The sequence below is a fragment of the Lepidochelys kempii genome, chromosome 6 (assembly GCF_965140285.1).
Source record: "Lepidochelys kempii isolate rLepKem1 chromosome 6, rLepKem1.hap1, whole genome shotgun sequence".
In the NCBI taxonomy this organism is placed as follows: domain Eukaryota; kingdom Metazoa; phylum Chordata; order Testudines; family Cheloniidae; genus Lepidochelys; species Lepidochelys kempii.
The window spans coordinates 24,045,164-24,058,321 of NC_136385.1; the positions used below are offsets into that span (position 1 = coordinate 24,045,164).

Sequence of the window (13,158 nt, forward strand, 5' to 3'; positions counted from 1 at the left end):
TGTGGACACAGGCAGGGGAGTTTCTTACAGGTTTGGGATATTTATTCTTTAGTGCAGATAATTTAATATCTACTCAGTAGCACACAGAGCCAGCGCCAAATTCTTCTCTACTACGTGGGAGCAACCCCAATGAAATCAGTGGCAATGCACCCATTATCCCAGAATGATAATTACTTCCATAGCCTGTAATGGGTTGTGCACTGAACACTTAGAGGGTTTTTTTTCTAAAACCCACCCCTAAAATAAGAGAGACCACTGGATTAATTAAATCTGTGCTTTCCCAGTGTAAACATCACTCTTTCCACACAGCTTAAAGAGATAAGAATGGGGGGAGGAGGGTGTTCTTGAAAAACCTGCATGTTGTATTTTAGAAATAGAAACATGCCCTCAGATGCTTAGAACTCGAATTACTGTGTTGTTTTGATTACTGGAATGAACTGAAAGCATGCTATACACCTATTCCACACTCAAAAGATACAGACTGTGTTGGTTTTTCATCTCACCAGTGCCATGGAAGGTTTGACATTCTGTTTCTGAACTCCAAACACACATTACCTGACATTTCAGAACATGTCTGTCCCTATGTGGGTACACAAGTGTTCATCATACAGTCTTGGTCCAGATCAGCTGACGTAAATTGGCATAGCTCCATAACCTGTCATTCCAGTTTATACCAAATGAACAGCCAGCCTTTGGACTCAATCCACATTATCCAAAATGTAGGATTTGGGGGGAGAGTGAGTGTATGAGTAGCCTAGTGGTTAGGGCATCCACTTGGTAGGTGGTTCAGTCACTTTCCAATTGTTTATCCCCAGTGGAACAACTTCAACAGAAGAGACTGAGGGAGCCCCACATCAGAAATCCCAGAGGTCAGTTGTTAAAGCATTAAAGAGGTAGGATCTGAACAGGGGTCTCCCTTTCTCCCACTCAGGCAGAGGAGGGACTTGAACAGCTGTGCTCAAACAACCTCCTCTGGCTGTTTTCTGTGGAGCAAGGGAGGTGCCTAACTCATTCCTGCAAGAAACTCTTTAGGCACCGGATTCCTCTCTGTGGATTATTAAATAGATTGGGGCCTCCCTGCACCCCAGACTTCGATACCTGCTGCTTATCTCAGAAAGGGGCAGGGCCTAGCGCACACCCCTGTTGTCAGCATCTCCCATTGCCTAATTTAGGCAGCTCCCCACCTAGCATGCTAGCCTTTGTGGATCACATTCTAAGTCACCTCTTCTCTCCCCATTCACTGTATAGGGAGCCTAGGTGTCTAACTGAAGCTTTCTGGATCACAGCGTTGTTCCTGTGATTCCCTCCCGCTGTCCCTAAAAGTTAGGCATGGGGATGCTCAATGTTGCACCACCTAAGTTCCTTTGTGGTTCTGGGCCTTAGTGTCTATGGCACAACTTCACAAGCTGCTGCTGCATTATATTCTCAGTCTTTTTGCTGCCTCACAGTCCTCTTATTGTCTTGTCTCTTACATTTTTTTTTTTTTCATTTGGCTAGGTCCAATACAACCTTAGCTTTCCTTCCTAAAAAGCTTTGCTTCAGAGGGATAAAAACATGTCTTTGTCTGAGTAGCTAGGAAAACACTACAGACGGCTCTCAGGCCACAGACTGTATTAAGAGCAATATCAAAAGAAAGTTGGAGAACTCTGTTTCCTTATGTTATGGCTTTGGTTGTATTTCATAAGGACTCTGTATACTAGTTTCTTGATACCGATGAGATCAGCCTCTAGGTTTTCCAACTAGCTAACTAAATACAGATTTCAGAGTAGAAGCCATGTTAGTCTGTATTTACAAAAAGAAAAGGAGTACTTGTGGCACCTTAGAGACTAACAAATTTATTTGAGCATAAGCTTTCATTCAATGAAGTGAGCTGTAGCTCACGAAAGCTCATGCTCAAATAAATTTGTTAGTCTCTAAGGTGCCACAAGTACTCCTTTTCTTTTTGTAGATACAGATTCTTCCTTACCTGTAGTCCCCAAATTAGCCATGTATAGGTTGAGAGATTGAGCTAAGACTTCAATTTTGTAGCTAAGTACTTCATGTGCCTGTTGCATCTTCTAGTGTTTTGTGCTCATTCCTGCTCAGCACCTTCCACTTTCTTTTATTCCTAAAGCTCTTGGGTTTGTGGTGTTGAGGCGAGCATTAGCCTGTTCCAGTACATTGTCCATTTGTGTGATCTCCTGACGGGTCATTTTCTGTGCTGATATCAACTCTCAGGATGGTTGACATATCCAGGACCTTAGCTAGGACTCTAGTGCGGATAGGTTGTCTGATGTGCTGTATTTTTTTTTTTTTTTTTCCCCCAGTGCTTGTTTACTGTGACTTACCATTCCCCCACTTTTTTTTTGTTTAGCATAAGGTCCAGTCTCTGACTGGAAGACTCAATTTGGAGTCATAAGGTAGGAAAGTCCAAGATCTAAGCACAAACACAATGGGAGCCCGAGAGAAGCATGTCTTTTGAACTAGATCTGTGGTTTTAAGAAATAAATTACTACTTCCATTGTAGGACCTACACAGAGCTCTAGAGCTACTGCTGCTATTGTCACACTACCCTGTGTTGCATCTGTTCTGAAAGAGAATACACTTGTGTCCCCAAGATTACTTTTTTTTAAAGTGTGTGTAAAACAGGGCACTTGCTTAATATCATGGAAATTACGACCTGAAAAAGCCTTTAGCTCATCTAATCTGGCCACCCCCAACACAAGTGTGCAGGATTGCTCTCTAAGGGAAGAGTACTTTTGAAAAAGTATCTAATGTATGTGAGTGTCCCTTTAACCATGAAGCCTTAAACAATGTTTTTAATGCATTTTCCTAGATAATGTGGCAGATGTGCAGAACATAAGCTATCCAACTGTGACACACAAATGCCAAACTAATCACTTAATGCCCTTTCCATTAGGATAAAGCATGTGTTTTAAAATACAACATTCCGCAGTTCATTTGGAAAACTGTCAGTAATAAACTTAAAGGAAGTTTAAACTATAAAGATTCCTGGGACTGATCAATATAGCTAGAAACTTGATAACTTTTTTATAGAAAATTGTTAAAGCCCAATGAAAGGTACTGTGGCAAAACTGGACCACTGTATAGAGAAGCAGTTGTGCCCAGTAATAGTCCTAGTTATTAAACAGCACTCATCTAGAAACCAGATTTTGTTTAACCCAACTTTGCAGTTTTCTTTATGGGGAAAAAAATCCAGTTACTACTTGCTCAGCAGCTGAGCTCTATGTGCCAAGAAAGTGAATGTTGCCAAGGAATATGGTCTCCAAATTAGAGAATTATTGTATAATCTGCTCCAGTTTATCTTCTAGCAACACTGTGGCTACGAATTATGTCTAAAATTTGCATGTAGGCTGAAGCTGCATTCTCAAGGGGAGAGTTCTGGGCATGTACACAGTGCAGGACCTGTGCCTCTTACTCTTTGTGGGTGGTGAGGAGGGGAATTGCATGTGGAAACTAACTCTTTCAGCCAGTAGAGATACAGGTACCACATGTTGGGAAAGGTGCAGTGAGAGAAGTATAGTCCTTCCTTTAGCTATAAGACTAAATTGATGTCTCTTCTAACAGCACCCAGAAGTTAAGGGGTGACTATCCTCCAGACTTGTGGTGGAAAGAGTCTTACCTAACACACACTCTAATAGCCAAGATTTATGTGAGAGTAACTGCTGAGGACCTAGTGTTCAGTCCTGCAAGCTGTTGAATATTCTGGCTCTGAGCCAGGAAAGCAGTTAAGTACATATGTTACATTAAGATGTGAATAGTCCCATTGACTTCAATAGAACTGCTCACGTACTCTTAAGTTGAGCGCCTGACTATGTGCTTTGCTGAATCAGGTGGAGGGTGCTCAGCATCTTGCAGGATCAAGGCTATAGACCTCTGTCCTGCCAATACTAACATGCATGCTCAACTTCACTTAAATTGTTAATTGGCTTTAGAGGGACAGCTCACAAGTTAAGCATGTAAGTGTGTACAGGACCAGGGCTATAATCGCTGCTCCCTTTGCTTTTTCCACAGTCAATGTTCTAAACTAAGTTCTAGCAAAAGTCATCTGCTTCATTCCCTGAGGTAGGAAATACCCCCTACTATCACTGACCATGAAGAGGAATATCTGCTCTTACAAAATGACCTCTCTTCTTACATAGTAAGGAAAGTAGATACTATGTTGGAACTCAGAACTTCAGACCCAGCCTCTTCCCTGTACACTAGTGTAGACAACTGTTCAAGAGAAGGAACAATTTCTTTTCAGTATTGACTGGTCTTTTAACTTTAACACCAGGAATAAGGAATTTCAAGTTTAGTGGACACTAAAACCCTATCCAGCAACTGAAATTGGACTGGGGAGAGAAAGGGGACAATACAAATCTGTAATAATCATGAAACAACTTGGCTACATTTCATAAAAAAAAACTTTATTAAATACTGTTACTGGGTGAAAATTTCTTAAAAGTACTGAAGGAAAGAAAAGAGGGAAGGAAAACTGCCTACTTGACTGTCAGGCTGCTGCAAAAAAATCTTCCGTCCGCATTTTAATTAAATTCCAATACTGGACTGTAAGTGGATTTCATCTTTCAAATGCTTCCTTGGAAGAGATCAGTGGCTGGGGCAGTACTGTGGCTGGAAAGTGAAATCCTTCATTGGCTGGTGTATGAATGGCTTGCATCTGTCTAACTCCTGAACAGTACAGTTGGAGGCTTGCTAGTGGTGCCTTTTTGGCCCATATGGCTGCAGTATGAAACCTTCCACCCACTGCTTATTTCTCCAGAGGGGCATAATTCAAGAGCTTCTCAATCAGATCCACATGGGCTAGCAGCATGCGACGGCAACAGTATCTCTTCAATCCTAGGGCGTCCAGGGCATCCCTGACAATGAACAAATGACACAGTGAAAAAGCATTCCTTAGAACAGTAGCATTGAAAATGGTCGTAAGCAACATACTTGAGACTTTAAACTAGAGTGACAAGAGAAATATAGGGGTAGTCGGCAGCTTTTAAGAACCCCTGCTCGGTCCTGGATGGGTATCTTTATTTCTGTTAATGTTCTTTTCCAGTGTTGTTGCTGAGCAGGATATGTAGCTGAAGCCTGCTCTTCCTGTCAGATTAAATCAACAAGGGGGTCCCACTCTTTCTGTGGAACTAAAGTTAAATACAGAATCAAACTGACATTGATATTTCCACCTTGTTCTTACAGGTGGTAAATCTGACTCTGCCTAATTCCCATAGGACACAATTAACTGCTTTTGGAAATCCAAAAGCTCTATGTATAGTTCCGAAGGATTCTCTCCACTATGAAAGACAATGTCAAACTCAACCCATGACAAGTAAGCTGAATGCAAGTTTATCCAGCTAGGAAACCTGTTTTTAGACTTCATGGTTGTGAACATGACTTTTAACTAAGCCCATGCAGCCTGTTTAGGCCCCATTTACATTATTATAACTGAGAAAGGGGACTTGGTTTCACCATTGTTGCAACTGGTACCATAGAGGGGGACCTACTCCGGTTTAAAAATCCGGATGACCAGAGATGACAGCCTGGTAACAGGATGCTGTTTTGAACCTTGTACTGTAACAGCATCCCCACTACTGTGATAAGTCAAACTGTCCAGGATTTTAAGCCAGTTACTTGGATATAGTCTGGTCACATCTATACTAACTAGGAACCCTGCTACTGTTACAGTGGAAGAAAGGACAAGTGTGTGGTTAAGGCACTTGAAAGATGTAGATTAGTTTTCCAGCTCAAAGAATCTGCCAGTTTCCTATCTGTAAAACTGGGAATAATGCTTGCCCACCTCTGAGATGTTTAAGGGTCAATACATTAAAATATGAGGCACTCCTATTGCAAAGATGAAGGCCAAAAGTTACCTGAAAAGAAGCATAGACAAGTCTGAAGCTATCTTTTAATGGGTCACAAATGTGAACTACCTCTGTTCATAAATGGGATGCTTTAGTTGAACCAGATTTTCTAATAATTTAAGCATATGCAATTGCATGTGTGAATTGGGTAATAAGGCAAATGGCTCAAACAATACACACACTTAAAAGTGCCCTGTATTATTTTCCACCTTTTACCTACTCTTAAGTGATGCTAAATGTAATTACAAGTTTGGTCACTACCTGAACCATATTCTACCCTCACTCACTGTACACATCTCCCAGTGGATGTAGAGTAGCATCTGAACATTGTAGCCCCAACCCATGGATTATAAATAAATGTAGTTCAGTTTTCTTCAAAACTGGTTTATCCTCAAAATATATGGACTGAATCCTAGTAATCTTTAGACTTGCATTATTCAGTGCTGTAATAATCCAGTATTTGATTCCCAAAATGAACTTAAAACAAAACTGTGACACTGTATATGGGATTGAATGGGAAGAGCTGCTGTTCATGAACTCTTTGTAATCACTGAACAAAGTCCAGGAAGCTTTTACATTAACTGGATCTTGGTCAACTGTTTGGGTGGATGTGATAAGGACTAAACAATGTTCTCAGAATAATAAGTTCCAGAAATTAAGTCAGCTAGTCCTTCCACCTGTTGGCTTAGGATTGCTCCTACAGTTTTTGCTAGTACTTTATTCAATTTATTTTAAGGTTTTAAAGAGGGGGGCTTCAACAGCAAGTATGTTTTCCAGTGCAAAACAAGTATGTGCAGAAGTTACTCTTCAAGTAGTACATGAGACAGTTGTTATAGTAAATGCATATTTTTGTGATAAGGGCACAGGAAGTGTGGTTTTTATGACTAACGCATCACACTGCATCTTCATACTTTTACAAAGCAGAACACTTTTCAAATGGGAAGAGTTTAAGTCTGACAAGTAACAGTTACTTTGGAAAATTCTGACCTCTCAAGTCATACTGTTCTGACAGTCAGAGCTGCAGAATACAAGAATGAGCTACAAGTTTAGAAATAGTATACACTGTATAGTTTCAGCTAAATCAGTACTCAGAAGCACCAGTTCCTTAGATGTTTCCCTCTCTTCTTCAACCTTCCACAAACCTGTGCTTACAAGGAAGGAAAACATTTTTTTAGTGAGACACCGCAGTTTCTGCCACTACACCAGGGGTGGGCAAACTTTTTGGCCAAAGGGTATGGAAATTGTATGGTGGGCCATGAATGCTCACGAAATTGGGGTTGGGGTGCAGGAGGGGGTGAGGCCTCTGGCTGGGGGTGTGGGCTCTGGGGTTGGGCCAGAAATGAGGAGTTCAGGATGTGGGAGGGGGCTCCAGGCTGGGGCAGGGGGTTGGAGTGCAGAAGAGGGATCAGGACTGGGGCAGGGAGTTGGGGCATGGGAGGGGGTCAGGGGTACAGGCTCCGGGTGGCACTTACCTCAAGCAGCTCTTGGAAGCAGCAGCATGTCCACTCTCCGGCTCCTATGCAGAGGTGTGGCCAGGTGGTTCTGCACGCTGCCCCATCTGCAGGCGTCGCCCCTGCAGCTCCCATTAGCTGAAGTTCCTGGCCAATGGGAGCCGTGGGGGTGGCACTTGGGGCGAGGCAGCACGCGGAGCCCCCTGGCTACCCCTAAACATAGGAGCTGGAGGGAGGACATGCTGCTGCTTCCGGGAGCCTCGGCACATGCGCTCAGAGCGGCCTCCAACCCCGCTGCCCCAGCTGGAGCGTAGGAGTAGGGCAAGCCCCAGACCCCACTCCCCAGCGGGAGCTCGAGGACCAGATTAAACAAGTTGGAGGATTGGATGTGGCCCCCGGGCTGTAGTTTGCCCACCCCTGCACTACACATTGTTCCATTTTCCTCACTCATTTCTTAAGTTACAATAAGTGATTTCCGTTGCATCTGACATTTATCTGCCCAGACGATTGTCAGAAGGCTGCACACCATTACCTAAAATTGTATGCAGTTTCATTGCTCATGGCACAGTAGAGAAGAGCTTGCAGAAACTCTCCTCACCTTAGGGGATACAGGAATCCATACACCGAAATGGTACAAAAAAAAAATCAATGTGCGCGCCTAGGGCATGCTCTATTTCAGGCTGCATTTATCATTTGAGCTTCTTTGTAACTCTAAAGCTATGTTTATGCTACAGCTTATGTCAGCATAACTTATGTTGCTCAGGGGTGTGAATAAACCACTCCCCTGAGTGACATAAGTGCCGGTGTGGAAAGCACTATGGCAGCAAGAAAGCTGCTACCACCACTCATGAGGGCTGGAGTAGTTAAGTTGCATCAGTGCAGCTGTGCCACTGTAAGCTCTCTTGTGTAGCTGTAGCCCAAGTTTTAGTGCCAGAAGCCTTGCTTCTGATATTACAATGGTGTAACTTCACAAAGTTGAATTGCTCCCGATTTACACTAGTGAGCTCAGAACCAGGTCCACAATATGTCAAAACAATCTTATCAAGTCTCAAATGTACATTTCTGCCACAAATAGTTCATGGCTTTGGCATTCCTCTAAGTAGAGTTACTTAAACTAAAGACTGAAAAAACAAATACCCTATCTAGGAACTGAATGGTCGTTAGCAAGCTGCCACTGAAAACAGCCATGATAAATAGCTATTAAAATGAGCATTACAAAAAAAATTCTTAGAACCCTGCTCTGTATTGTTACTATAAGCTATAATTAACTCTATATGATGAAGCTACAGCACAAATTGCCATAATTTCCTTCTTGGACCTGCAGTATCTGAGCTCAACAACATCCATTGGTGTGATCTTTCTGGAAGGGCACTTACAAGTACGCACTCCAGGACAGCAATGGGATTTAGGAAAAGTAGTGACTGGGTCTCACTGCACATTCATCTAACACAACTGACAAATGAGAAATAAAATCTCAGTTGTGAGATAAGTCTTTTCTACAACCTTGGCAAAAAGCTCTGAAGAGAATAAAGGGGTGGATTATGAATCCCCGTGTGTTTAAAGCTAGGCAAGGGAAGATTTTAGTTTTGTTTTTTTTAAAACTAATCTCGGCTTCATAGTCTGTCTGGTAAAGCTGGGAGTCTTAAGCCCCAAACCTCATAGAAAGCTGGATTTGTTATAAATTGCCTTAAAGGGAAACTGACTGCAGAATAAACACTGGAAGTAGCAATACATAATGAATTGTCAAATGCACAATACATTATTTTTTTCTGATCTGCCAATTGTACATAACAGTTGGTAAAAAAATTACAAATGATTTTGTGATTTACTTTTAAATGACTTATGAAAGGAAAGCTTATTTCAACGCACAGTGTTATGCTTCCTAATGTTCAAGCAGACACTTAGGATCTGTCTGGTGCATAACTGAGATTTATAGTGTGACTTGAGAGAAATTTCCAAGTTACAGGATAATTCTAGTTCTTGGGCAGCTCCAAGTAGACTATGCTAAATGTGGAGTAGTGTTTTGGTTATCAACCAAATATTGAGGGACAATTATGTGATTAATCATTTCATCTGAAGGATAGAACATACTCCCAAAAACCCCTCAGTCATCTCTCCTAGATGACTAGCAAATTTGGGTGCCCAACCTGAGACACCTTAAAAGGGACTTGACTTTCAGAAATTACGTGCTCTGGCACACAGCTCAAGTGGGTAGGTACCCAAAATTACTAGCTACTTTTGACAATCTTGGCCTCCACTTATAATCCCCTCCTCTTTCATGTATTTTCCAGTTGCAGTCCTGATGTAACAAACTGCTGGCAAAGTTGAATTCAGTTTATTTTTCACCCCTACAGTGTTCATCTAAGGGCATGGCTACACTAGCAAGTACACAGGGGCGCTAGTGGCTGTAAATGTAGCCGCTCTACGCCAATGAGAGAGAGCTCTTCCAGTGGCTTAACTACTCCTACCCCAGTGAGTGGCAGTAGCTGTGTCGGCAGGAGAAGCTCTCCCGCTGACATAGCGCTGTCCACACCAATGCTTATGTCGGTATAATTTATGTCGCTCGGGGGTTGGTTTATTCACACCCTGAATACACTACAGCTTATGTTGGCATAACTTACGTCAGACAGCCTGAGATTGTTTGGGTCTTTACTCAAGCCTCCGATCATCCCTTTGGCGAGGTGATATAACGGCTTTTTTCTGCCTCTATAGCTGAAGGAACAGTGGTGCAGGCTTTGTGGTGAAGTCTCCCCCCTTCAGCTATTAGAAAAAGCGCTGGACAGAAAGGGTAGTTTTTCTAAGTTGCTGAACACTTACTGGCTTCAATAAGAGATGTGAATGCCCAGTACCCCTGAAAAATCAAGTGGTGGGTGCCCTTGCTCAGTTTACAGACAAGACGTAGGGGGTAGGGCTGGTGAAAACTCCTATACCCCTGCGGGAAACTTAACAGGCAGCGAAAGCAGTCAAGTGGCAAACGAGGGCCTGTGAATATTTACGCACATACTTAAGGCACTGCCCCAGCGAAGTCAAAGCATGAACACAGAGGACCTGTCTACACTACAAAATTAGGACAACCTACAGCCACCGCAGCAATTAAATCGGCTCTTGGTGTCCACGCTACCCTCCTTCTGCCAGTGGTGCACATCCTCACCGGGAGCGCTTACTCCGACTGCAGTGGGGCATTGTGGGGCACTGACAGCTGGAGCAAGGGGCATTGTGTGTCCAGGGTGGGGATCAATTTCACAGCAGGGAGCTTACCAGAAGCGAACTGACATTTTTATCAGTTTCATGGCTGCTATTTCACATTTCTTCTCCAGCTCCCATTGAGTCCAATGCCCTGCTGACAGTGCTGGGGGCACGGGAAGAGCTGTGAACCTGGTGGCCGACTGTCTGTGATGGGGCCGGGTCTCCAGTGTCTATATAGACACTGGGCTACCCTAACTTCATTGACCTAAGCACTACATCTCTCATGAAGGTGGCGTTATTAAGTCGATGTAGTGGGCAATTTACATCCGCGGGAGCACCATTGTAGTGTAGACAAAGACAGAGTTAGGTCAATGTAAGATGTCTTACATCAATCTACCTCTGTAGCATAGACCAGGTCTGGCTAAGTCTTTGCAAGATCAGGGCCAAGGAGCATAAAGAAATACTTACCCTTCTGTGTACTCTGCTTGCAGAAGGCCAAGATATGCCTCCCACTTATTTCCAACTATTTTGCCGCAGGTGAAGCATCTGACTGGGATAATCATTTTCTTGCAGTAACTGTCAAAACATTAACCAAATAACGTGCTTGCTGCTTGCGTTTACATGTCGGAATGCATTTGATGCATCTATAAAATATCACAATGGGAAGTTCTTCACATAGGGCAAAAGGGATCCGATGAAGTGAGCTGTAGCTCACGAAAGCTTATGCTCAAATAAATTGGTTAATCTCTAAGGTGCCACAAGTACTCCCTTTCTTTTTGTGTTATGTATGTATGTACGTACGTACACAGCGCAGTGAAAGGCTCTGGCAGCTTCCCTGCTGCTGGAACATATTCCTATTGCAGGAGAGGAAAGGCTCTGGCAGCGGGATGGTAAACTTGCTAAAAAGAGCCATGTAGGAGACACTGTGGGGCGCCTAAAGAGCCTGTGTGGGGCCCTTTAGGGTACATCTACAATGCCCATGTTACAGTGTGGCCATAGCAATGCTGTGACATGGGCAGCGTAGGGTATGTCTATGCTACCCACGTTACAGCGCGGCCACTGAAGCGCTGTGACGTGGGCAGTGTAGACGTGCTTTATCGCTGCGGGAGAGCTCTCCCGGTGATAAAACCGCCCCACCCCTAACGAGCAGTGGTAGTTTTATCGCCAGGATAAAGCGCTGTCTTTACTGCCGCTTTTCAGCACTAAGACCTTTGTTGCTCAGGGGTGTGTTTTTTCACACCCCTGAACGGCTAAAGTTTTAGCGCTGAAAGTGGCATTGTAGACACAGCCGTACTCGTTTGAGCAGTTTACACCGGTGGCAGCTAGGGAGCCTTGCTCGACATACCTTGGATTAGAAATTAAAAAAAAAAAAGGGGGGGGGGCGCAGGCGCAGCAGCTGAGTGGATCAAGTGCCACCGAACAGCAGCTCGGCGCTGCAGCCGTGTTAGACCCAAGGGCGGGAGGCAGCTGCTGGGGGGCTGGTTTGTTCAGAGACAAGGTGGTTCACTGTGGGGGCCCGGGCTGCAGCGACGGGGGGAGACGCTATTTCACTGGGCGGGGGGTGAAGCCCAGGCATGGGTTACCTAGGGAGGTGGGGGAATCTCCATCCTGAGAGGTTTTTAGGGCCCGGCTTAGCTCGAATGATTTAGGTGGGGCTGCTCCCGCTTTGAGCGGAGGGGTTGCACTCGGAGGGTCGCTCCCAACCCTGATCTTCTCGGATTCCGCGGGACCCCCGGGCCCTTCAGCTCCGCGCCGCTTCGGGACAGCGCCTGGGCCCCCTCCCCGGCCGCGCACGGGGGCCGGGCCCCGCCTCACACTCACCACGCGGATGCGCTGGCCCAGGACCGGCTCCCCGCCCTGCCTGCTGGGACGGCGCGCGCCGGGCGCGCTCGCTGCAGGCGGGGGGGGGGGAGGGGGGCACTCGGGGCTCCCTGGCCAAGCACTGGGCGAACTGCGCGCGGGAAGCCGGGGGGGGGGCGGCTACGGGTCGCGCGACGCCGGGGCGGGGAGAGACCCCGGTGGGTGTCTCCAAGGAAGAGGCGGGGGCTCCGAGCAGGGGAACCGCTGCTGGGAAGGCGGCGGTGACTGAAAGAGGGACCCGGGTCGGGTCGGGGCAGGGGCCCGTTGGGGCTCTCACTCGCCCACAGCCCCCCCTGCCGCCCGAGTCACTGGTTCCCGTTACCTCAGCAGGGCCTGCACCGCGCCCGGTAGCTTCACCCCCCACGCGCCGCTACCGCTGCTCCAACGGCAGTTGCCCCTCTCCGTGGGTGATACCACTATACCTGATTTGGCGGGGGGGGAGGGGAGCAGACACAAGGCGCAATGCAACCGGTGATAATAGCAATTTACGGCCTAGCGCGCGCGCGGGGAAATAAATAATTCAGCCCCACCCCCGGCTTCAGGATGGTACATCCCAAACCGACGGCGTCTCGGTTGGCTCAAGAAGGCCTCGTTCAGGGTGGGTTCGCGATTCGCGTGCGCTGAGTGACAGCTGGTGCTCTGGGAGCGTAGAGCGCCCAGCAGCAGCAGCTGGAGCAGCAGAGCTCAGAGGCTGGAGGCAGCTGCAGTGGCGGTGCAGTGTCAGGTACCTCTCTTCACTCCTAATGATTCCCAGGCGCTCTCTGCAGACACTTGTTGCTTGGGCTTTACTAACGGGATTTAAAAGAAGTCCG

The 13,158-nt window shown here is 45.7% G+C and overlaps 1 protein-coding gene across 2 annotated transcripts; it reads right to left on the minus strand.

Moving 5' to 3' along the window:
- Nucleotides 1-4,388: 4,388 nt before the first annotated feature.
- Nucleotides 4,389-12,780, minus strand: POLR2L (RNA polymerase II, I and III subunit L). 2 transcript variants are annotated; one of them, XM_073347169.2, is made up of 3 exons: nt 12,669-12,780; nt 10,955-11,062; nt 4,389-4,859 (listed from the first exon to the last, which is right to left on the minus strand). In XM_073347169.2, the coding sequence occupies exons 2-3, from the start codon at nt 11,047-11,049 to the stop codon at nt 4,751-4,753; spliced, it is 204 nt and encodes a 67-aa protein (XP_073203270.1). In that variant the 5' UTR covers nt 11,050-11,062; nt 12,669-12,780; the 3' UTR covers nt 4,389-4,750. The 2 variants fall into 2 exon arrangements, with proteins under 2 accessions (XP_073203270.1, XP_073203269.1); XM_073347168.2 differs by lacking the exon at nt 12,669-12,780 and adding an exon at nt 12,308-12,393.
- Nucleotides 12,781-13,158: the final 378 nt, after the last annotated feature.